Below are 25588 nucleotides of genomic sequence, written 5' to 3' on the forward strand. Positions count from 1 at the left end.
CAAGGACAGGCCTCTCTCCTTAAAATAAAGGGGATTTGGAGCTAAGACCCATCACGCTGCTTCGATGGGGGTTAGCGGGCTTAAGGTGAAATTATTTGATTCTATAACTATCGCTACGATAATTACTGGTATCGATGGTTGAAAGTGCTCTCCGAAGCATGGGATGTATCTACCATCTTCATAACTTCTGCCTAACTCATAATAAAAAAAAAATTATAACCAGACCCAGAACTCGAAGCCAGGACTTCACGATCCAAAACTCTCAGAAACGGTGGCTTTTAGGAAAAAGTATTGAGAACTTTTTATAGATAGGTAATTATAATTTTGTCTTTGCTAATTTTATAAAAAAAACCTACCGTTTTCTTGTAATCGCGAAAAACTATTTGTTTTTTTTAACAAAGAGTATTTAACAAAAAGTTAGTAGTTTTTTTCCAGGTACTGGATAATATTAAATTTTATTACCTGACTCAGAACTCGAATTCAGGACCTCGCGGTCCAAAACCACTAATTCTTGCCACTCAATAGTAATCGTACCTACGAGTATATATTATATCTACTTATTATAAAATCAATTGATGAGAATGTTGATTAAATAACTTTTAAGATCCATCGTTACTTTGAACAATCTCTTTACATGCTCGGCGATATAATTTTCAATTAAACGAAAATGACAATGAAAATTTTCGAGTAGACGGGTAGATTGTACTTGTATTAGAACATAGCACGTCTTTGAACGTTGGGATATTAAAATTGTTGTTGATGCTTACCTATTGAACGACACAACAACGACTTTGACAAATTTTAAAGTTTTGTCTCCCAATTTAATACATTTCACTAGAAGAAACATAAGCTAACTTATTCTAATAACTCTATAAATCATTCCCACGAATTGTATTCTTTGTTTTCTTTCTGAATAAAAACAAAAAGATATGTATATCGGCGGAGCAGACTAAATTCCACTTCTGATAACGGGGCATCGACTAAAATTCATAACTATAACGGAAAAGCCGTAGTCTAAGAGCAGGTTCTAAGTTTTATGTGTCAAGGATGGCAGATACACAAAGTGACACTATCAATCATCACCGAATCGATCATTTAACTTACTACTACAGTTCTACTCTCTAACTACAATATTGATCAAGTACAGCGCTGATACTATCACATATAAACCAGGGTTATCTATCATAGGGCAAGTAGTCAAGCACGAGCGAGATTACGGACTGGCAACCGCTAGTAGAAGGATTAAAGACGTCTTTTACAGCTATACTCTTCTTCTCCGCTTGTGTTGCCTTCCAGCCAAGTAACTAACAATGCAATGGCCGGGCTAATATTATCACATTAAATAACGTAAATTTTGTTATCCGATCAAATAACTCACTCGCCGACATGTACTTAATCTATAATCTCCATATCTATATGGAGCTGCGATGCTCAAATGTGGGTAGGTGGGCTTAAGGTTATTAATAATAATATATGTTATCTATATTGTAACTAATTGTAACTAATTGCTTTCACTTAACTGTTGGATTTAGGGTCAGATACAGAAGGCAGTGATTCTTGAGACGGCGCGTATTGTGAGGAGGTTCCTCACTCTGGAGCCCTGACAACTGATTACTTGGGCACTTAAATGTTCCGCAGCGGGAGATTGATTTTTTTTTTATAAATTTATAATAGTGTTTTGTATTTTATATATAAATTAACATTGTTAAAAATTAAAAAAAATACTAATAAATAAATGAGAGAAAAAAAATGGTACTGTACAAAAACACATAATTATATATTAATAATAATATGCTCCCGACCGCATTGCTTTTATCTCATGGTGAAATTAATTATGCCTCGAAACCTTTACTTTAATAGCACAAAAGATAGGGAACCGTTATTTGCATGTTTTTCTGTTTTAATTTCTTGTAAGTTATTTTATTTAACACAAAAATATGCGTTTTGTTGGAGGGGTGGAAAAGCCATGGGAAATATTATTAAAAAAATATATATTTACAAATATTGCTGTGTTACAATAATTTACACATAGCTTCACAAAGTTTAATAAAACTGGTATGACTATGTTGTTTGACTACTATACTATAGTTACTATAGTACTCGTAAATACTATAGTATACGAGGATGTTCAGAGCAACATCTCTCAAGTTTATATGTTGCTAATTAAGACATGCCTACTATTAAGTAAATTTACAATCCCAATTTGCGGTAAACACTGCATGTGTTTGATATGACAAATGTTTGAAACATTATATGTAGTATAATTTCAACTATTCAATGTAGTCTACATTTCTTTTTATATGGTATCCCGTAATTAATGGTTAAAACGCAACTGGTAGATACACCACCTAATTATCTAAAACTTCTTTGAATAGTTTTGAAAAATTCCGTAAGGTGACCAAGTTATATATGTTTTACGGATTATTCAAATTTTTTCTTACTTGAATCAGTTTTTTCAATGCTGCTGGAGTTAAGATTTAATAAATCTGACTTTTTTTAAACATTACGGAATAAATTACAAATCTTTAAAAAATAATGTTTTATTTTGTTTTGTAGAAGAATCTTTGAGTGCAATAATTATTTTTCTTTCATCATCATTAAGATTTAAAAATAGTGTCCTGTAAGTCAATGTATGGAACTTAAGTGTACCATAATTTTAAAAACTTGTACACTTAGCGAGGTTTGCATTTTTTATTTAATTAAAAAGTGTTTGGTAAAAATTTATGTGAGGACCTAAATAAAAAAAAAATTAAAGTGTGCACATTCCATCGACATACGTATACCTAATACATTTTGAAGAAAAAAGGTGAAATGTGCACAATTGTTTTTTTTCTTTTATCTATATCGATATCGTGGGGATCGAACTACTGTCGATGATGAGACCGACTGATTTACCGTTAAGCTATTGTGGGTCTAGGCGGGGTTTATTTCAACTTTATTGTAACCATTGCTTTGTTGAATGAAATATCCAACATCCTGTATTAAAAAGATTTATTACTTCGTTTGAATACAGGTGTACATTACCTAGTCCTCGCCAAAACTCTTCTCTGAAGTTGCAACGGACGGACTGCGAAGACATATAGCCCCGCTGAGATAATAAATGTTTTTGTACACTATGCAGCCAAGTGCCTCGTGTTCAGATTTCATATATATAGCTACCTATTTGTTAGGCAAGAACTAGAACTATATCAAGATCCCATAGTATGTTGTATTCTGTTTATAAAACGAAACTGGAGGATAATTTTACCTTTTAAGTAATGCAAACGTGATTTTACTTTTATATCCTACGAGTAGTACTAATATTATAAACGCGAAAGTTTGTATGGATGTTTGGATGTTTGTTACTCTTTAATGCTAGTAGCGGCGCTAAAGCGATTTGGCTGAAATTTTACTTTTTATCACGAAAAAAACCACGGTTTCCCGAGATTTGCGAAAACTGATGATTTTGATTATATGAATATTTGTTACTCGTTCACGACTCCAATACTGAACCAAAATAACTGAAATTTGGTATTAAGGTATATTATAGCCTGGATTAACACATAGGCTACTTTTTATCCCGGAAAAATCCTTGGTTCCTGAGTGATTTGTTAAAAACTAAATTCCACGAGGACGAAGTCGCGGGCGTCCGCTAGTTAATAATAAACAAAGTCCATGATTTTCCAAAGGACGACCGACGCCATTCCCCATTACAATCCAAACATAAATTGAAATAAAAAGTATCGTATATTATTTCTGAGTATCTAGCATAACTAAGCTAAATTCGATTCCGTTCAGTGTTTTCATCACTGAAACATCGAAAAAGGAAAATTTGATATGTGTGTTATATCGGCAAAAACTCTTTCACTCTACGTAATCAAAATTTTTAAAAAACGTACTAAATACATCCTCGGTTTTATTTCATAAGTAGATGCAGGAATTCCTTTACTTCACACACTTTGATTGCGCAGATGCCATTCCAACCTTAGGAATCCTAAAGTTTCAGTTCTCTTCAGTTTGACAGTCTCACAACTTATTGTCCTATCTTTATAGTAAGATACTAGCGGACGCCCTCGACTTCGTCCACGTGGAAGTCAGTTTTTCACCAATCACTTGGTAACCATCGTTTTTTTCCCCATGTAAAACCGTTCAACGATTAGATTAACAAAAATATTAAAGAATCTCTTTTGTGTTTTGTTATCGTGTAAATAAACAAAACCACTTAAGAACAGTTATCTTCAAAATCCCAGACAGACACTTCAATTTTATTTATTTATATGACTAGCAGGTTTCACCTGCGTGGATCCCGTTCCCGTAGGAATACGGGGATAAAAGCCTATATAGCACTCGGGGATAGTGTAGCTTCCCAACAGTGGAAGAATTTTTCAAAATTGACCAGTAGTTCTTGAGATTGGCGCGTTCAAGGCATCAAACAATCTCTTCAGCATTGTAATATTATTATAGATTTAACACGTATAAAATGAAATTTTTCAACACGAGAAAGTAGCGACTGACATAAGAACGAGGTGAACACGTGTTAAGCTGTGGATTATCCGAGAAACAGCACTAACACGTGGACATCGCGGGTATTAAGCAAAATGTATTGGTTTTGAAGTCGCTGGTTGCTCTAACGTTACAAGTTTATCTCATGAAAAGGGATTTTAAAAGTACTCGTGACCTTTGACTGTTGATACTACGAGTAAGTTGGTTTATTTTCCAATGCTAGATGCGAGGTTTAGATGTGTTTTAAGTTGCATCTAGTAGGGAATTGTAGCAACATTTTTGGAAGAAATCTGCTAAATATTCCTTGAAAATACATTTGTCAAACTTACATATAAACTATTTAACTTTGATATAAGCTATTTAGCATTAAAAATTAGAATAATTGTTAAATTTTAATTTTTAGGAAAGAACAATTTTTTTTCGCTGTCCTCGCATTATACATTATTTAGACACTGTAGCAGACACAAGCGAATTCGTTCGCGTGAAAAATCCTCATTCTTCGAATTTTAAATAACAGTATTTCAAACACTCCTCTTAAGTCTTTCTCGTTTTACTATCAGACCATAGTGCGTTTGAACAAGCATATACTATACGGATAATATTAATACATATAGATATTTCGCAATAAAAAAACACAAAATAAGTTGAAATACATTCCTAATTATTTGGATTACCAAACAGCATTGTTTAATTTTATAAATACGTCATAGATGTAATATTACACGTCATACGGGAAATTATTCACCATAGATAATGGCATATTGCCTACATTGTGAGGACAATCGCATACTAATACGGATATTGAGACCGTGATTGCGTGATAAGAAATTTGATACCACAAATCTCTATATACTCGTAGATAGGATACATTGTTGTCATTCTGTAAGATCTATTTGATTGAGTGGGGTTGGAATAAAGTTAGATTACTTTATATCATTCTATACGACGTAACTTTTTCATGCGTGTTTGTGAGCTAATCACCTAATTTCTTGAGGGTAAATTTTCAAAATTCTTCCACCATACTTATCTACGATGAACCCGTACTCCGAGCCCGCATATAAATTTTCATGGTGCCCCAGTAGCATCTTCATCATTAACAGCTGATGGACATAGGCCTTTTGACACCAAGGTTTCGAGCGGTTCCTGCAACATGCTTGATGTCTTCGGTCCACCTGGTGGGGTTCGACCAACACTGCGTTCTCCGGTGCGTGGTCGCCATTCTAGCACCTTGGGATCCCAACGTCTATCGACTCTTCGAACTGTAACTATATAAATAGCTTCCTCAATTTTAAAGGGAAATCTGAAGGATCACGAGCCTCAGCGACTGGACTAATCAAAATCAAATCAAAATTAATTTATTTCAAGTAGGCTCAGTTTACAAGCACTTTTGACACGTCAGTTGACTATTTGTAAAGATTCTACCACCGGTTCGGAAGGCAGGTTCTGCTGAGAAGAAACCGGCAAGCAAGAAACTCAACAGTTGCTCTTTTAAAAAAATCATACAGTATTATAATTTACAATTGATGATAACATTACAATTTCTTATAGTTTTACTATTTGTGTGAAGGTGGAAGCTGATCCAATGGCCTCCAAGCGCTTTTATCTTTAAAGAAATTATCAATGTTGTAGTAACCTCGACTAAGTAAATGTTTTTTAACACAAGCTTTATACTTATTTAGAGGGGAAATAAGAGTGTTAGGTATGAACAAAAAGACATAGTATTTTTTATATTTTTAAGATATTAGTGGCAAATTCGATTCTAACTCTAAACCTAGGAGTTATTTTTGAATCTGCCGACATAGCTGAGAGCAAAGCTTTGGATTATTATTTGCGTAGCATTGCGTGCGTGATTAAACCGTTATATTTAGACAGGCTTAACAATTTAACTTTGTTAGGGGTGGAATTTTCAAAATCCATTCTTGGAGTATGCTTACGTTACTTAATGAGTTTATCTTTTAAAGAATTCGTAGTAGGTACCTACTGAGGTTTGGGCTGTATACTGTTAATAAGCATTCTTTAGTAAAAGAAAATCCGATGAAGACGAAATTAGGTTCGGGGAAAAAAGGCGCCTTTACTTTTAATTTTTTTTTGTATTCCTGAAAACGTACGCGTATGCAATCTTTCGTCATTATCTGTTAAGTAAAGTGTTCAAGCTCGCCAACTTTGGGCTGCGTGGTGGGTCTAAGTTCCATATCCCCTCTCCTATAGGGAGGGTGACCTGGATCTATAAAAAACTAGTCCGCTAGGCGAATAGGCTGGTAGGTGTAAGAAAAAATACCAAAGAACGCATTCGCATTTATACTCGTAAATCATTAAATTGCGTTAAAAAATACTGATATTCAAAGAAGAACTAGAACTTATTGGATGTTTTTTTTTATTTTATAATAGGTAATAATATTTATGATAGTGAAATTCAATGATATTAAGTACTGTAATTGTGCTTGTGTGCGCTCAGTATTGCAGCCTATTATTCGGATCACTTTTTGCTGTAATTTTGTAGGAACGTAAATGATCTATAGTATATAATTATCATTGGTGAAAGGTATATAAAATACTTGTGATTCTACATTCATCATCATCAACCCATATTCGGCTCACTGTTGAGCTCGAGTCCTCTCAGAATTAGAGGGGGTTAGGCCAATAGTCCACCACGCTGACCCAATGCGGATTGGCAGATTTCACACACGCAGAGAATTAGGAAAATTCTCTGGAGTGCAGGTTTCCTCACGATGTTTTTCCTTTACCGTTTGAGACATGTGATATTTAATTTCTTAAAAATGCACACAACTGTAAAATTGGAGGTGCATGCCCCGGACCGGATTCGAACCCACACCCTCCGGAATCGGAGGCAGAGGTCGTATCCACTGGGCTATCACGGCTCTACATTAGATAAGATCTTTTGACACCAAATGAGTAAATAAGTCAGATTTGGTCACTTTTTTTGCATAGAAAGTTTTTAATAGGATAAAAGCTTGTAAAATAATTCACAAGGAACATTGAAACTTGAAACTTTAGACACGTAGTGGAAATATATGTAAATTGTCTATCTTATCAGTTAGAGAATGGATAAAACTTGCCAACTAAATTGCTCTGATACACAGACCAAGGTTGCGTGGTTTGGAAATAACTTTAAATAGCTGTTTAGATCCTTTGATTTGAACAATGCCTTTATATTAGGCCCTTATATAAACTATCTACATAAAGATATCTACATAAAGACGAAGACGTTACAAATATTTAGTAGATACTTACGCTTTAATGTTATTACCAAGTATTTACACGATATTAAAACTCAAACAAACTTTTTAAAATTCTCTCTGCCTGTCTGTTTGCCGGCATAATTTCTAGATCGCCTCAACGGATTATAATGGGACTTTCTCAGGAAGATCAAAGACCAACATAAAGACTACTTTTATCCCAGAAAGAGCCATGGTTCCCGCGTGATTTATGAAAAACTGAAAAGTATGCGGGCGTCTGCTAGGTAATAAATAAAAATTAATGGTAGAATCTTTACAAATAGTCAACTGACCTTTCAAAATTGCTTGTAAACTGAGCCTACTTGAAAAATAAACTAATAGTAGCTTCAAAAATCTAAACTAATATTACAAAGAGGTAAAGTTTGTGATATTGCAGGGGGTAATCTCTGGATCTACTAATCCGATTGTTAAAATTCTATTATCGGTAGAGGGCCATGTTATTTGTGAGTGGCTATATTTTATTCCCGTTCTCTCACGGAAGCGGGAACTACGCTGGTGAAACCGTAGCAATCTATATATATATATATATATATATATATATATATATATATATATATATCTATCTATCTATATCTATACTTATATTATAAACTGGTCGAATTATATACATTTATTCGCATTACAACAAACGTTAGCGTGGCATAGAGTACTACTAGCGCCATCTAGAATTTATACTTATAATACGAATTCTGTACATTTTGTACACTGTGTACAGTTTTAAAAATTTTGTTCATATATCATATAAAATACGAAATATAATGTAATTCAAAAATTTTTAAAATTCAATCCCTAAAGAAGTGAAATAATGCATGAAAATTTACATTGATTTCCACGCGGACGCAGTCGCAGACGTCCGCTAGTAAATGTATATAATTTTAACAACTTTAAATAATTTATTATAATAGTGAGAGCGCTTACAAACATGGGAGCGCCAATGTGTTAGAGTTAAGAGCCAATAAATAACAGCTAGATGGCTGTACAGTGGTCAAAATTCTACTGGAACTATTAAATATGAAGTGATAGTTGTGGAGATTTCTGGTAATAAATGAGGTAGGCTCTATTTTGTTTTGAATTTAATATGGTTAAATACATTTCAGCTCTCTCTATTCCTGTTTAACCCTTTAAACACTTCTTTGGGTTTAAAAAAAATAAAACAACTGTGTGGGCAAACCTCCGGCACCGCCTTGAGAATTTGATCAGGGGCCCATCAGCTGACCAAAGTGGGTGTCCGGGAAATCGAAATACGGCGAATTGCACCGCGAATCGAGAGCCTTCAAGTATTGGTCAGATCGGTAGGCAATGAAAGACTTACGGCCAAAAGGTCGAGAGTTGATCTCTTGGCGGCTGCGCTGGTACCCACCATGCAGCGACGGCCTCGCGTGGTGGGCGGTTTATTTGTTATTCGTTCTAGCGTAAAAAAATAACTTAAATACGTTTACGTAAAAATAAAAAAGCATACCTGATTGGACATTCATACAGGAAAAGGATCTACGGAGGTGAAACCGCAAGCCACAACTAGTACCTAATATTATAATGTGCTTGATTAATATGCATCGGTCGCATATTTAACGTAATTTCGATGAGGTTACCTCTATCAAACGGAAGATGATAGGTATGACCTAATTCAGACCTTAGGATCTAGATCATAACAGTAAGATGATGATGTGATGTAAGATGCATAATATTAAATTTTTCGTTAATTCGTTAACGTCATATTTTACAACCCACATAAATACTTAAGCCGTGTTAGCCCAGTGGATATGACCTCTGCCTCCGATTCCGGAGGGTGTGGGTTCGAATCCGGTCCGGGGCATGCACCTCCAACTTTTCAGTTGTGTGCATTTTAAGAAATTAAATATCATGTGTCCCAATCGGTGAAGGAAAACATCGTGAGGAAACCTGCATACCAGAGAATTATCTTAATTCTCTGCGTGTGTGAAGTCTGCCAATCCGCATTGGGCCAGCGTGGTGGACTATTGGCCTAACCCCTCTCATTCTGAGAGGAGACTCGAGCTCAGCAGTGAGCCGAATATGGGTTGATGACGACGATAAATACTTGCCTTCTTCTCACGTTCATCAGTAGGTATACAATAAACGTACCAAGAATTCAGTCAGTCACTACATGCCATCCATACAAAAAAATAAACGTCTGCGAAAAATCAGTCCTGGGTTCTTAATCATAATCATATTTTAGACTATTTTTTTTTAGGCAACCCATTCGTTATATATTTATCGATATTCTTCTTTGTCGTTACACTCTTGCTCGTGGTCGTGGCTGTCATTCGGGTGACCAAGCCTCACTATCCGTCGCCATTTCTCCCGTAGTGTGGATCTCCTAGCACATTCGTGGAGCGATCCATGGAGAGCGGTTTTCACTTGGTCAATCCAGCGGATTGGTGAACTGCCACGCGCTCTAGTGCCCTCCACCTTTCCTTGCACCACAAGTCTCTCTATGAACGTGTCATCTCTTCGTGTGATATGACCAAAGAAAGTCAGTATGCGACAGTGGACTATGGAAGAAAGACGCTGTTTGATGCCCAGTTCTTGGAGGATTGAAATGTTGGATCGGAACTGTGTCCAGCATATGCCAAGCATTCTTCTCCAGCACCACATTTCTATAGCGTCTATCTTTTGTTTTATTTATCGATATATTTTATTTGATATAATAACTGTTTCCTCCAGTAAACAGGTCGGGAAAGTACCTAAATGTTGTTTTATATACGGAATTATTGTAGACCAACACCCTAGTGCATAATAAATTCATTGCATCATAATGAAATGGTTAAAAAATTCTCGTATTGTCTATTACCAATGTTAATAATTCATGAATTCATAATCGATTATGTAGTAGTGTGATCTTATCTGAATTTACATATCATAATGGCTCATTACCTGATATCTGAATTATTCATAACTATTGCGATATTTTGGGGAATACTGGAAGGTCAGCAATTCAGATTTTGTGTCTTTTTTATAAATAACTGATACAGGTAGATATAATATTATACATACATAAATATTTTATTTGATAACTAGTGTCTGCATGTCAACCTGCAGAAACCATGAATGTTTCATGTGTAAAATAAAGCCTATTTTATTCTTCAATTAAAATTTTAGCCTAAGTGATAAGTGGTCTACCCCAATATTTATAAGGGAAAAGAACGTTTGTCGGTCAGCTAGTCTTACTTATACAGGGGTTAAAACGGGGGTTAAAAAGCTAACTGCTGGGCCTTAAAATGTATGATACGTAAAGTTCATTATATACAATGCTAAAACTGACCAGTATTAAACTTATACAAACCTACCTTCTCAACATTTGCATGTTTATGAATATAACAAAACACGAACGCGACGTTTCGCCGACGTGAACGTTGAATATAAAGTGATATATGACAAAAAAATTGCCCGTTGGTTGCCACTTGACAAAAGCTTTGAATATAAAATGTCCAAGTGCCTAACTTTAGTATCTACCTAGGCACTAAAATGTGTAGGTGGTAAAGAGAACAATAAGGTTCTGATAATTAATGTATACAAAAAGCGTAGGAAACTTTTTGGAAAAAAGTTTTGTGTCTCAAGACTTATATTTCTTTTACACAAGAGAAAAGTAAGAGCAAACTTTATCAAACATTTTTGTGTTGTATTAATTATGTGTTAAATAGAAAGACACTTACAAATTATTGGCGTCAGCGTATTACAATATATAAAAATATATTTCTTACTTTTTTGAATACCACAACGCAAAACGAATTTGTGATTTGTTTTCGATTAGTACTTTACTTTGAATCCACTTCGAATCATAATGATTGTAATCGTCGGTTATGTTTCAAGACAAATGACTTGTGATCAAACGTCGTAAAATAACGCTACTGTGTTGGAAGTCGGTTGAATTTTTTTTTCATGTTTCCATTTTTAGTATTAGCATACCTACTGAGTGTAAACAAACGTTTTTTTCTTATGAATACCTAGGTCCTAAAATCCCAATTTTGAAAATATTACGTTATAAAATTTCACTCCCCCTTTATCCCACACGAAACAACGTGAAATGTATCATAACCAATGAGGAGTTTCCTTAAATGTCCATCGTCTTCATCACTAGACCCCTAATGCAGTCACAACCCATCTAGGTGGAAAATAATTTTCAAAATCAGAGTACAAATGACGGAGCTATCGCTGGAAATATTATAAAAATAAAACCTCCTCCTTTATGGAAGTTGGTTAAAAAACTATATTAAGCATCAAGTTCTTGATTATACCACCTCTAGTAAGCTATGACATCATTCATCAATCATTATTCATTACGATATACGTAAACCTACGCGTAACGCATTCAGTCTCTGTAATGTTATTAATCACCACGATGTGATAGAGTCATTATCAGATATAATGTGATTTTGCCTATAATCTGCAAACAATCGTCAACAATACCTTGTAATGTGGACATCGCTGCGTGATGGGAATAGTAATTTGCAGAAAGCTACGATGTCGTTCTATGACCTTTACATTGTATCTACAGATACAGTGTTTTATAGTAATCAAATCACATCAAATTTTATTTATTTAAATTTGGCTTAGTTTGCACACGGCACGGTGGTGGTTACGTTAATGTTTTGATTATGATATTATGCTTTTTGGAATCGAGTCATTTCGACCAACGATCGAGATTGTAAGTCAGAATTGTCGCACAACATAAATTGACGTTTCAAACGTCAAGTTATGTCATAATTAATTGGTAATAATTTAAGTTGGAAACTTAAAATTAATGTAACTTATACATGTAACATGTAGGAGGTACGTTCACTGGCCACGCAAATAAAAGACTTAAAATATCCTGGAAAAATGCATTAATAGTATACTCTATTATTATATAGAGCGGTGGATTTACAAGACGGAGATTTAGCCCGCTTCCATCTTAGATTGCATCGTCACTTACCATCAGGTGAGATTGCAGTCATGGGCTAACTTGTAAAGAATATATAAAAAAAAATTACAATTTCTCAATAGTACAGCTGTTTTTTTAGATACAGTGTTTTGTTATGGTACGGCAACGACTTACTAAGTTAAACATACAGTAAACCTTTGACATTAATAACTTCCATACAAAGTTAAATAACAAATCAATTTCGTTCCGCAACTTCGGTTACGAAGTGAGCGAGTAGTAGGAAGTTTGATCCGCTCTATAACTGTTAAGAAATACAATTTACATACAATAAAACTTTGTAACCGTTTCGGTAACGAGCTAACTCATATAGCTACTAGATATTACGTATTGAATAAGTTATTGGACTTTGGACAGGTTCAATTAGTTGATAAAGTGATTGGGGCGCGATGGCCGTGGCAGATTCGATTCGATCATCTACCTGCTAAGCCACTACACTGGGCGTTCGACCATGGCTATTGAACGTCAATCATGAATAGAGATGAGCCTCATTGAAAGCTTAGCTAAGTATTTGATTGTGAATTACCAGCTTAAATCACTTGCATCCAAATTGAATAGATTGCGGTATGATAGAAAATTTTATTTATTTTTCCACATAAGAGTTAACTTGATAACAAATATTTTTATGGATGGAATCAATACCTGCGATGAATAACAATTCTACTCAGTAGCTTAGGCAATTTTGACTTACAATCTTATTCTTCGGATCGTTGTTTGACATAGATAATTTACATTACTGACTACTGACCATTTTGTATTTTATTTATTTTTATTTATATCCTTTTTATGTATAAAATTTATATTTTTAATTAAGAAATGTTATGTAAGTAGTATGTAAAAATGTTGCTCATAATGTATCTAATAATTTTACTATAATAAATACTTACAAAATTGTAAACAATTATTAAGTGAATTATATTTTGATGTCATATTTTTGTTTCTTCTACTTTGAGTTGTGCCTAAGCATGGTTTTCATTATTATTAAAATTTTACAATTCACTGCTTATTTTTAATAGATAGACAAAAAAAGCTAAATTAAATAAAAATTGTAACTGAGAACATTTGTTTCAATTGTGGGTCCAATTTTTATTAGAGACAGTTTAAATTACACCGAGGGACTTTAGGTTAGTTACGTTTCAAGTGTTGGTTGATTGAATCTGAAACTACAGGGAATAGAAAACACCAGGTGGGTTTAGATACGCTTGAATACGTTTTTGACATTTTGTTTTTGTAAAATTGTTATTAATCTGTCAAAATTTAAAATTTTAATTCAATTTTCATTTATTTCAATCAGGCTTAGTTTACAAGCACTTTAGTCGTTTATTTTAAATGGATAGGGTCGTTCCTTATACCTAAGATAAATAATCATTATAATTATCTATAAATATAATTGAAGTGTCTGTCTGTGATATCAAGATAACTGTGTTTTCTCAAGTGCTTTTATTTTTTCAAACTATACTAAAACAGAATGAGAGCCGTGATAGCCCAGTGGATTTTACCTCTGCCTCCGATTCCGGAGGTTTGAATCCGGTTTGGGGCATGCACCTCCAAATTTTCAGTTGTGTGCATTTTAAAAAAATAAATATCAAGTGTCTCAAACGGTGAAGGAAAAACATCGTGAGGAAACCTGCATACCAGAGAATTTTTTTAATACTCTGAGGGTGTGAATTCTGCTAATCAGCATTGGGCCAGCGTGGTGGACCTTTGGCCTAACCCCTCTCATGCTGAGAGGAGACTCGAGCTCAGCACTAAGTCGAATATGGGTTTATAACGACGAAAACATAATAAAGCATTTTTTTAATTTTTGTCTGTCTGTCTGTCCGGGCTAATCTCTGAAACAGCTAAACCGATTTAAGCGAGACTTTCACTGGCAGATAGGGGCGATTATTGAGCTTTTTTATATCCATTTTTAATTCATGGTTCCCGCGGAATTTATGAAAAACTAAATTTCACGCGAACGAAGTTGAGGGCGCTGGTATAAATATAATACGTTAATATGATATGGTTTGCTAGCTGAAAACCAAAGGTTACAAACCGGCAAAGTTACCCTGATAATTCAATTATTTTTTATTTAAGTGCAGGATGTGACTGATAAATTTTAATATTACAAAAGCTTTTATTTAAAATTATATTATATTTCTCCCCATCTTTTCGTTTATGAATCGACATTATATAACTAATACGCTTCATGGTGAACTAAAAAAAAATGAAAAAAATTGACAAAATAAAACCAACCGTGTATTTATTGTATCCACTGTGTTGTGTAGGTATAGGTATACTTACTACATTTTTATGGAAGTCTAGTTTTCGAAACGATCGTAGAAAGAGAATTGACGTGCGACTTGGCTAGAGGGGCAGTACAGATACATTAGCTTTCTGTGGTATGACATTGCATTTTGTTTGATTCTTGTACCGTACTTACTAACTTGTAAAAGAATATAAAAAAATAACCGTAACGATAAATCACGGGGCACATCGCCACCTTTCCAAATTTGTAGTGAAAAAGATAGAAAAGCTTAGTTTTCAAATGACGTGGAAGAATACATTCGAATAAATACTTTTTGCATGTTCTAGCTGGAAATCTAATAAATGAATATAATAAACGCGTTGGTGTTAAAACTTTGTAAAAATTAACATACTGTTTGTGTTGTTTCAGAACAATTTTTACCGGAACTCGAAAATCGTTGTGTGGAAATTAATTAAAATGGTAAGTTCTTATTAAAGGAATAAATAAAGATTTAATTAATATTTTAGTTTCGTTGAATTGTTAGTTAAACTAAGCCTAAAACTTGCCCAAGATGCATTCATACATCATTATCCATCAATAATAACCCATATTCGGCCCACTGTTAAGCACGAGTCTCCTCTCAGAAAAACTGGACTTTCTTGTAAAGTTTTAGAAAGGTCACGTCACAAAATCTCGAAAACTTTTGATGTGCAACGCTGATATTTGGCAGGAAGCGGATTTTGCGATTTTGCGATAGGGCCGGATTAACGAGGTCTAAGGGTGGACGAAGTCGTGGGCGTTCGCTAGTATCGATATAGTTCGATTTGGCCGCAGACACCTGGTATCCAATTCGTGAAACTCTATATCTGAAATATAAGTAAAACTATACATGAAACTCTCCGAAAGTAATTGACCGCGTTTTCTGATATTATTTTCACGTTCCGCGATATTTGTTTCCTTCATAGTAACGAGGTGCTCTACACGTTTTGATCACTTTATAAAGCAATCATATTGTACACTGTATAGATTACTAAACTAAACTTTTGAATTTAGTTTGTCTATTTACGCTAATATCCAAAACGAGTACATAGATAAGATATATTTAGTAGAACCTATATGATTTTTCACAGATTATTTAAGAATAATTTGGGATAACGCAACTTTCTCAACCAAAGACTTCTGCCCCCCTAGCCAAGTGGCATATCAATTCTCTTTCTACAATCGCTAACGCTAACCCAAATTCGCTTCGAAGACTAGAAAAATGTATGGGAATGATAGATCTTGATCACGTGACCCGTCGATAGCAAATGTCATTCCCATACATCTTTCTAGTTTCCGAAGCGAACTTGGGTAGGGGGGCTATATTGTCTGGTGGTAGGTATCGGCCACCACCGGTATGTGTCGGTAGTTACCGCATAAGTACTTGCCGCCAAGCGATTTAGCTTTTTGGGACGATGCCGTGTAGAAACCGTCATATGTATGGTTAGAATACACGTAGCCTGCTTTCAACTTAGACAGCATCGTCACTTAACATCTTTCTAGTTTTTGAAGCGTTAGCGATCGTAGAAAGAGAATCGAAATGCCACTTGGTTAGAGGGGCAGGTAATAGCAGTCGAGGGCTATCTTGTCATTGAATAAAAAAAATATAAAAAGATATCTACGTTAACGAATTTAACCTTATAGAGTTATATGCCTACCATTCATATAGTATTATTTACAGCCGATCGAAACTATTGACACATGGGGAAAGTGATAAACGCTTTATACAAAGACCGACGGAAGTGCGAAGCGCCAGACTTCCTGTACTAAAGCGATGTCAGTGTTTGCCAATTTCCGAAGACTATCAATCGTTGTGAAGGACTAACGTTTAGGCCTACTTGTTGCTTTGTATGTGAGGCAATACTGACATATTGAACAGCTAGGACTATGTTAATAAATATTAAACGTCCCAAATTTATATAGAGGCTGGACCTTTATTCCAAGTGTCAACTAAGCAGAACAAATTATTTGTATCTTAAAAGAAAATAAAATATAGGGCATAAAACCCAAACGAAAGTTGGAACCCGCATGTATTACACCCGAAAATGTATTTTTTCATTAGCTGACAACATTAATTGAAAATTTTTATCATGGCAATATGCTTGTAGCTCACACCCTGACAAGTTGTCAGTGACCTGGCGCTGGTACTGGAATAAACGATCGCGTAGTCGCGTTCGTTTATTCCAGCACCTTGGGACCAACACCGGCTCTTCGAAATATGTGCACCGCCCATTGCCACTTCAGCTTCGCGACACGTCGAGCTATGTCGGTGACTTTTGATCAAGTAGATCAAGTAGCTACAATTTATGTATTTTAAACTCAAAAAAACATTGAGCTGATGTGGTTCTATCAGCAATGTTACGGTGCGTGAAATTAAGAGTATCATAGTGAGGGAGAAATGTTCACTGTAATATTATGCTGATATTACTGTTTTACTATACGAGTATCTTCTTATTTTAGATGGCTAATTTAATATTCTATGTGGTGGAACCTGAAATTACTTACTATTATGTATTCCGTGGTAGGTACGTACATCTTTTACCGTTAAATGGTAATGTGTTTGACCGAAGCCTACCACCGGATGAAATATCTAACACGGTTTTTTTTTTATTCAATATCGGCTGCCATTTTACTTGATTGTAAGAGGTGATGATACTTGGAAGTTCGGACGGTTTCTACGCGGCGTCATACCGGAATGCTAAATCGCTTGGCGGTACATCTTTATAGTTTAATACTATATTGCCAGCTCAGCTAAGCTATTCTGTAACGATATTCTTATAACTCGTGCGAGTTTCGAATTTACTCTCTATTCTCACTTTGTTTAACACAATACTTTTGAATGAGAAAGACAGTGGTGAATTCGAAACACGCACTTGCGAGTTATACAAAACATCGTTATAGAATAGCCGTGCAGACATCAGCCAATTTTGAAAATATAAAGTTTCAAAAGAGCCCGAGTTGAGAATCGGAGACTTCTTTGAGGACAACTATTATGTAATAGTATTACCAAACTGCAAGGGAGAAAAAAAATCTTAAAAAATCATTCAACAATCCATATTTGAATCCCTGCTGAGCACCAGTCGTCTCGCAGAATGAAAGGGGTTAGGCTAATAGTCCACCACGCTGGCCCAATGCTGATTGGCAGACTTAACACACGTAGAGAATTAAGAAAATTCTCGAATGTGCAGGTTTCCTCGCGATGTATTTCCTTCACCATTTGAGACACGTGATATTTGAAGAAGATATTTGAAAAGTGATACCCGGGACGGTTTCGATCTTATGCCTTCCGGATCAAAGGCAGAGGTATATCCACTGGGCTATCACGGCTCGATAGAGTAACAAATAAATCTATTTGTTAGGGTACTCTTATGCAAATGGCCGTTACCATGCCTTGCACTATCTATCATAGCCAGTAATAGAAAATTATAATAGCATATCATAAATCTTGAAGGATTCAACTCATCAATTTTCATCGTTGTTCGTTTCGATGCTCTCAACTGACCCGCGGAGGCAAACTTTATTCGCTTTAGCAGGCTTATCTGGTACAATTTATTGTAGCTATTTAACCTGCGAACTCGCGGACCCAAGTGCTACTTGTAGGGCAACTTTAGTATAGATTTATTGCGAAACTTTTAGATGGATTTCACTAAGCGTTCTTTTTTATCGAAATGTAGTAGTGATACGGGGCTTTTAAAAGTACAAATGTAATAGTGTAGCCAATTTACGATTGTACTCGCAACCTTACAAGATTCAAAAGTACAGATAACATGCGGCCTAGAAACGTATGGAATGGCGGAGGACTGGTCCCCTTATAAAAATGTTAATTAAAATAGCTTAGCAGATACTAGACTCTATGACTGTGAAATATATAATATATTTTTTAGTTCATATTATGAGCTTGAAGTCAAAATGAATATGATGAGCCATTAAGCCATTAATCCTTACTGTGTTCTACTTGTGCTGTAAAGGTTAAATTATTTCAGTCATGTCAGTAATTTTTGTATGAAAATCTTAACAAACATTCCCTTGTCCATGACACATAGGCTATACGTAAGATTATTTAATTAAATATGTATAATAATTAAATAATAATATATCTCAATACAAAATTTCAGCTAAATCGGTTCAGTAGTCGAGGCGTGAAAGAGTAACCAACATTCATATCATCAAAATCATCAGTTTTCGCAAATCTCGGGAAACCATGAATTTTGTAGAGATAAAAAATAGCATATGTGTTAATCCAGAGTAAAATCTATTTCCATTCCAAATTTCAGCCAAATCGCTTCAGTAGTAGCGGCGTTAAAGAGTAACAAACATCTAAACATCCATACAAACTTTCGCGTTATTGGTATGCATTGAATAGGCTCTGAAACTACTGAACCAATTTGGAAAATTCTTGCACTGTTGGGAAGCTACACTATCCCCGAGTGTTATACGCTATATTTTATTCCCGTATTCCTACGGGAACGGGAACCACGCGGGTGAAACCCCTCGGCGTCTGCTATTATAAAAAGGGATGATTTGTATTTTCGTATGTAACGAAATTACTAAAAACTACTGGATCGATTTGAAAAATACTTTCACCAATAAAAAGCCACATTAACAGGGAGTAGCATAGGTTATATTTTATTCCCGTATTCCTACGGGAAAGGGAACAACGCAGGTGAAACCGCGAGGTTTTGCTAGTACTTACTAATGTGGCATTTTATAAGCGGACTAAGCCAGTCTGTTTACGAATGTTTTGTTATTCAAACAGGAACATAGATAGTAGGGTAATAACCAATCAATAAAAATGTTATCATCAAAGTAACAACACATGATCGATAAGACCCTACTCCGTATAATTTTCTAAGAATACCGACAAAGGCTTGAGTAGCCGAACCCCATTTTATTGTCTCGTAATATAAGATATTGTACTATAAATAATGAGCTAAGAATAGGATTTTTCGGATAAAAGCTATTCACACTTGTCGGGGAATTAATAAATAATAAACCGTACAATAGATGATGTTTACTAAATATAAACAAACACTTATATAAATATTGAGCTGCTGTTATTATAGTTTATTTTATAATTTTTAGGTCACCATTAACAAATCCTTAAAATATCTTGCTTATTTATTTTTAATGTTACCCAAAATTTACGAAATAACCACACAAGTCTGAAGGAAGTTTTGATGTCTGAAACGCGTTTAGTTGTTTTTTAACTATCGTGTGTGTTATTCGTATTAATTTATTATTTAACACGGCTAAAACTCATGCCGCGTCGCAGTTTGGATCGTGCCGCGTTACAAGAGCCAGCTCATGACTAAGGACCCCATTTGGGTTCGAAACTATCTGCGGTACCCTTAGTCATGAGCCGGTTCATGCAACGCGGCACGATCCAAACTGACTAACTAAACTAGTTGGGCATACTCCGACGTTGTATCACGAGGGTGTGTTTAGCTGTGTTTTATAAAAATCAATACGTTTTGATATATTTAAATTTTTTTTTTTATCTGGAAGCACTACACAAATAACTGGACGTAACACTTTTGGAACCGTCTAATAAGTTAAACATATACGCTTCCTATGTTTAGTTAGACGGGTCCATTATATTTGTAACTAGCGGATCCGGTCAAGCTTCGCTTTGACTTATGTGCACTCTTTCCCTATCCCTACCCTACACTACCCTACCCCTACCGTACCCCTACCGTACCCCTACCGTACCCCTACCGTACCCCTACACTACCCTTACCTTACTCTACCCTACCCTACCCTACCCCTACCAAAATGTTATAAATGACAACCGATATTGTGCAGACTTTACATAAGCCATGTACTAAATAGTCCGAACAAAGCCGGATTTTAATAAACATTTGGTTTGGATAGGTGAGTTCGTTATTGAGTTCTAAAATTACATAACATATAATAACATATAATATTGAAAATCGGTCCAGCCTATCTCGAGTTATAAGTGTTGTAACAAACCCGACTTTCTTTTATATATATAGATGTGTGCAGTACGTCATACATTTCATTTACGACATAACCAAATATTATATAACCTGTAAAGCCTAATCATATCTCCCTTGCTCACGAAAAAGCTTGGTTTTTACACAGTACACTGGGTTCGCGAGACGTCCGAAATGACGCAAGATTTTCCCATTGTTCCCACAAATTATCCCCGCGCTTACGCTAAGCCGTTTGCCCTCAAACGATCTCATTTAGGAGCGACGACGTTTTTCGAAAAGAACGTTACCTGAATAAGATTTCAGTATGCAACTATCTTAAATCCGTGTACCCCTAATACAGATAGTAATCTTGTTTCGTTTCTTCTTCCAAGCATGTTCAGTACCTACGTAGGTACGTGTTTATACCTCGCTTTGTGATGTGACATACCGATCGTGGAATGTACCAGTTTTAAAGAGCTATTTTCTGTTGTATATTGCTGCCAGATATGCTTTGATATGAGATAAATGTAGGTATAGCAGCATGAATGGAATTCTAAAATTTTAGATGTCTTTCATCATATACTTTGTAATAAGTTCGTTTTATGCATAGAATTATTAGGTACTTGTACCGAATCGTAAATCTATGGTTTTATGTTATAAGTATTTCAGATTGTAGTTTAAAGTTGATATGATTAATTTGGATGTTCGTTATTTAATCAGGCAAAAATTACTGCCCAAATCGGATAAAATTCGAAATTTAATCAGGCAAAAATTACTGCCCAAATCGGATAAAAATCGAATATTATTTGTTTCGAAATAGATCAACAATAAAAAAAGGTATTTCTTATAAACATTAATTTAAAAATCATGTATTTTTTTAAATTTTCCAAACGTCAAAAACGCTGTCTTTAATATGAAAAAAAAATCAATCTAGTAGAACGATAATGAATTATTTAAGATCATTGACTAAGTAAATTTAGCAAACAGGGCAAATAGGTCAGCTGATAGACTATAGTGGTCTTTCAAGTACAACAGTTCATGTATTGTCATACTGTACTCGTCCATGTATTGTACTAAAAGTTTACAATTATTGTATAGATGGACATAATATTTCAAATTATAATCTGTATATTATTACTTGTTAGTTGTAGACACGTCATATCGCGTGGTAAACAGTAAAATATATAATGGCAAAGAGACAGCAGACAACTCGAGACAACCTGTTTAAGGTTAATTTGACGCGCAACAGACGTAGAAGATAAATGGCTTATTTTATTTCTGAAATACTAAGCCAGTACAAATGCAATACTACAGTTATATCAACTATTATGTATTCTATGGTTATACGTAATAAAATACGTAACAGTTCGGTATTTATCAATTGTAGTGAAATTTATATAGAAACTAGCTAATTATTATTAATTGTATTGTAACCATCAATCTCCTATTAAAAAGATTGTAACCTTACAATATAATCAATACTGTAATCTTTGTGGTCTTAATGTATTCTATTAATCATGTACTGTTACACTGTCGATTAAAATGTGCTTGACATTGAAAAAATTTTTTTTTCAGTGTCTTTTTTGAGACAATCACGTCTCAAAAATTTTTTTAGCGGTTATGATCAATTTAAGACCATTTAAAATTTTAATTTTTAAATATTTATTTGACAATACGAACTAAAACACTGTCGGCCATGATGGTCTGTATTTCAACTGTTTCATGACGTCACGTTAACTAATCCTTTACCAAACAGATCGATATATTTCGGACCCTTATTAAATAAGGGTTACTTGAAAAAAATCAATATTGTTTATAAAAATACATATACAAGTTGATTTGAGTAAACTACCTTAAACAAATAAATAAATAAATTACATAGCCTAGCAAGGTACGACTAAGTACCTACAGACAGGCATGACAAAGGCCTAAGCACTTTTTGTCCGTCAGTAGACAACAATTGCCAAAAAGCATCGGCAAAGTCCTTCTGTTTGAAGGCCCGTATGGGTACAAAGAGTAAATAATTAAATCAGAAAGCCACATGTCTTGTTCCCATGACTCTCCCATTGGGGGCAAGTGTAAACGCGGCGGTGCTTCACTCAGTTGTTTCACCATCCTATTTACTCACGACACTCAACACAGTTTCACTGTTTATGAGTTGCCTCTTTGTCCTTATGCTAATACTCATACCTACGTACGTAGACAAAGAATTAAACACGTGAATTCATACTGAGGGTAACTATGTTAATTTTAGGCCAAATTGTTTTTTAACATTTATGAGTTGTAAACTTTATTCGGGTCATAACTTTTCCATTGTTAACGTTTTTGACGTATTTGACAAATGTCTAATTAATGTCGGCGTACAAATACAGAAATACAGAAGTACAGGTATATTTTATTGATTCCTTACAGAAGCCAACATACTCAATTGCAAAAATATTGTTATACCTACATGTTGTTATGCATATGATAATAATACAATAGGCAGCACTATTAAAAACTTATAAAAAAAAATTAACCCTCCCGTTGCGGGACATTTGAGTGACCAAAACAACCGGTGGTCAGGGCGCCTGAGTGAGGAACCTCCTCACAATACGCGCCGTCTCAAGAATCACTGCCTTCTGTATCCGACTCTTGATCCAACAGTCAAGCGAAAGCTTCTTAAGGTGTTGGTCGAAGCTTTTCGGTATAAGACCATTGACTGAAACAACTACCGGAACAATAATAGTTGACTCAACATTCCACATGGAGGTAATCTCGTTAGCAAGGTCCAAGTATTTTGATACTTTTTCCTTTTCAGCTTTAACCAATGGGCAGCGACTTAAATTAAATTAAATGTAAACCTTTTGAATTTTTGTATATCCTAGAAGTAATAATAAGGAAAACACTTGCATTTTGCTCTCTCTCATTCTGAGAGGAGTCTTGTGCTGAACAGTGAGCCGAATATGTGTTGTTATAGTCTGGCAAGTTTGTTGATGACACCCCCATTATTACGGGCGACGGAGGGAAAGTCTGCGCGGGTGTGAAAACGTGCGTGCGGGGAAGTGAGGTGCATCAGTCGTGGGTTTTCCATTCATCGTTACAAGCCCCCCAGCCCGCGCAGACCATCGGGAGTGTTACGAACGAAGTTGCCAAGCTATAATAATGACGATGACGACTAATAATAAGTTTCTTTGTCGTAGATGTGGTGGGCGGTCTGCTGTGCAGCGGTGGTGGCGAGCGCGCTGGTTGAGGCGGCGCCAGCGTCCAACGCACTCGCGTCAGCCATCGATTGGGAGCAGCTCGACTCATCCTCACCCGACGATGTAAGATCCTCCCCTTCCTTGCGTCGTATTTCTCATTACTGAGGGTCGTGAACCCTAACTCTAGCTAGCTTCTTAACGATGTCGCGCCATGTGGCACGGCTTCTCGACTTGCTGAGCGTCGTGTGTCTTGGTGTCGAGAATGGTGCGAATTTGTTCTGACCAACGCATCGGGCTACGTTCTCGAGGTCTCTTTCCTTCCACTTATTCAGTGATCACTCCTTTCGGTCTAATGTAAGATCACATCTCTAGTTTCAAGTCTTACAACTATTTACAGGTTTTTTTCTTTTTTAGAACGAGTTCTAAAGGGTCTTAAGGTCCAGAGTTTGAGTCCTAAAATATTTAGATTCTAGGTGAAGGAAGTACTACCAAGAAACTCTGTAATAATCAGAGTTTAGAAATTGTCAAATTAGTGAAGTGAATTCCTCATGCTGCGAACAATAAGTTAAAAAGTTTAGCTGTGATCATTAAACCTGATAATAAATCATTAGACTACCTATCATACAAATTGACTTACAACACACTGTGACTGAATAATCACAAAGCTACCGGCGTAGCATGGCGTAGCGCTACACCGTTACAACGTGCTACGCCGATAGCGTTGCTGAAGAGACAAACATGATTTTACTGACGATAGTAGATAGAAGCTTTATTAGGATGCTTTGTTGTTTTGAGGAAACTTTAACAAAATATTCTTTATTCTACTCTCGTATTTTATATTACGAGTATGTATGTATGTTTTTGTTAATTATTTTTTATTTTCCAAAAACTGCAGATATAATTTAGATTATACATATATCCTTGATATTTTTTTAAAGAGAATCCTCATTATATTAAATAAAAACACAATTATTTTAGGACATTGTACTTACTTATGTTTCAAAGTTCACACAGGAAGTAAAACTATAAGAAATTGTAATGTTGTCATCAATTGTAATTATAATATTATTGTATGTTTTTTTTAAAAGAGCAACTGTTGAGTTTCTTGCCGGTTTCTTCTCAGCAGAATCTACCTTCCGAACCGGTGGTAGAATCTTTACAAATAGTCAACTGACGTATCAAAATTGCTTGTATACTCAGCCTACTTGAAATAAATGAATTTTTGATTTTTGATTTTAATATGCATTGACAAAGCCACAGTATACTCCCATAATTCCAAAATTGAGATTTTCTGAACTTTACCAACCTGGTACAGCAGTACAATCTCCCGGTAACTTCGCATAGAAATTGTTTCAAGAGCCTAATTTGTAAGGTCACGTGCAAATTTCATGATTATCGCTCCTACTTCCATCACGGTAAATTTCTTTACGGATTAAGGTGAAATTGCCACTTTGTTTAAGACACAAACAGTTTGCCACACGGGACGATTTTATAATAATCTTTATTCTTAACTACTTAACGCCCGTGACTTC

The 25588-nt window shown here is 35.1% G+C and overlaps 1 protein-coding gene across 3 annotated transcripts in view; it reads left to right on the forward strand.

Annotated features, from left to right (window-relative positions):
- The window catches only part of LOC112045676 (diuretic hormone 45), an 84829-nt gene that overhangs the window by 42978 nt on the left and 16263 nt on the right, over positions 1 to 25588 (forward strand). For all 3 annotated transcript variants that reach the window (XM_024081960.2, XM_052881275.1, XM_052881274.1), the window contains exons 2-3: positions 15332 to 15382; positions 24057 to 24179. In XM_024081960.2, the coding sequence (XP_023937728.1) occupies positions 15380 to 15382; positions 24057 to 24179 (126 nt within the window). In that variant the 5' untranslated portion in view covers positions 15332 to 15379. The remainder of the gene's footprint in view (positions 1 to 15331; positions 15383 to 24056; positions 24180 to 25588) is intronic.

Source organism: Bicyclus anynana, chromosome 4, assembly GCF_947172395.1.
Source record: "Bicyclus anynana chromosome 4, ilBicAnyn1.1, whole genome shotgun sequence".
Taxonomy (NCBI): Eukaryota; Metazoa; Arthropoda; class Insecta; order Lepidoptera; family Nymphalidae; genus Bicyclus; species Bicyclus anynana.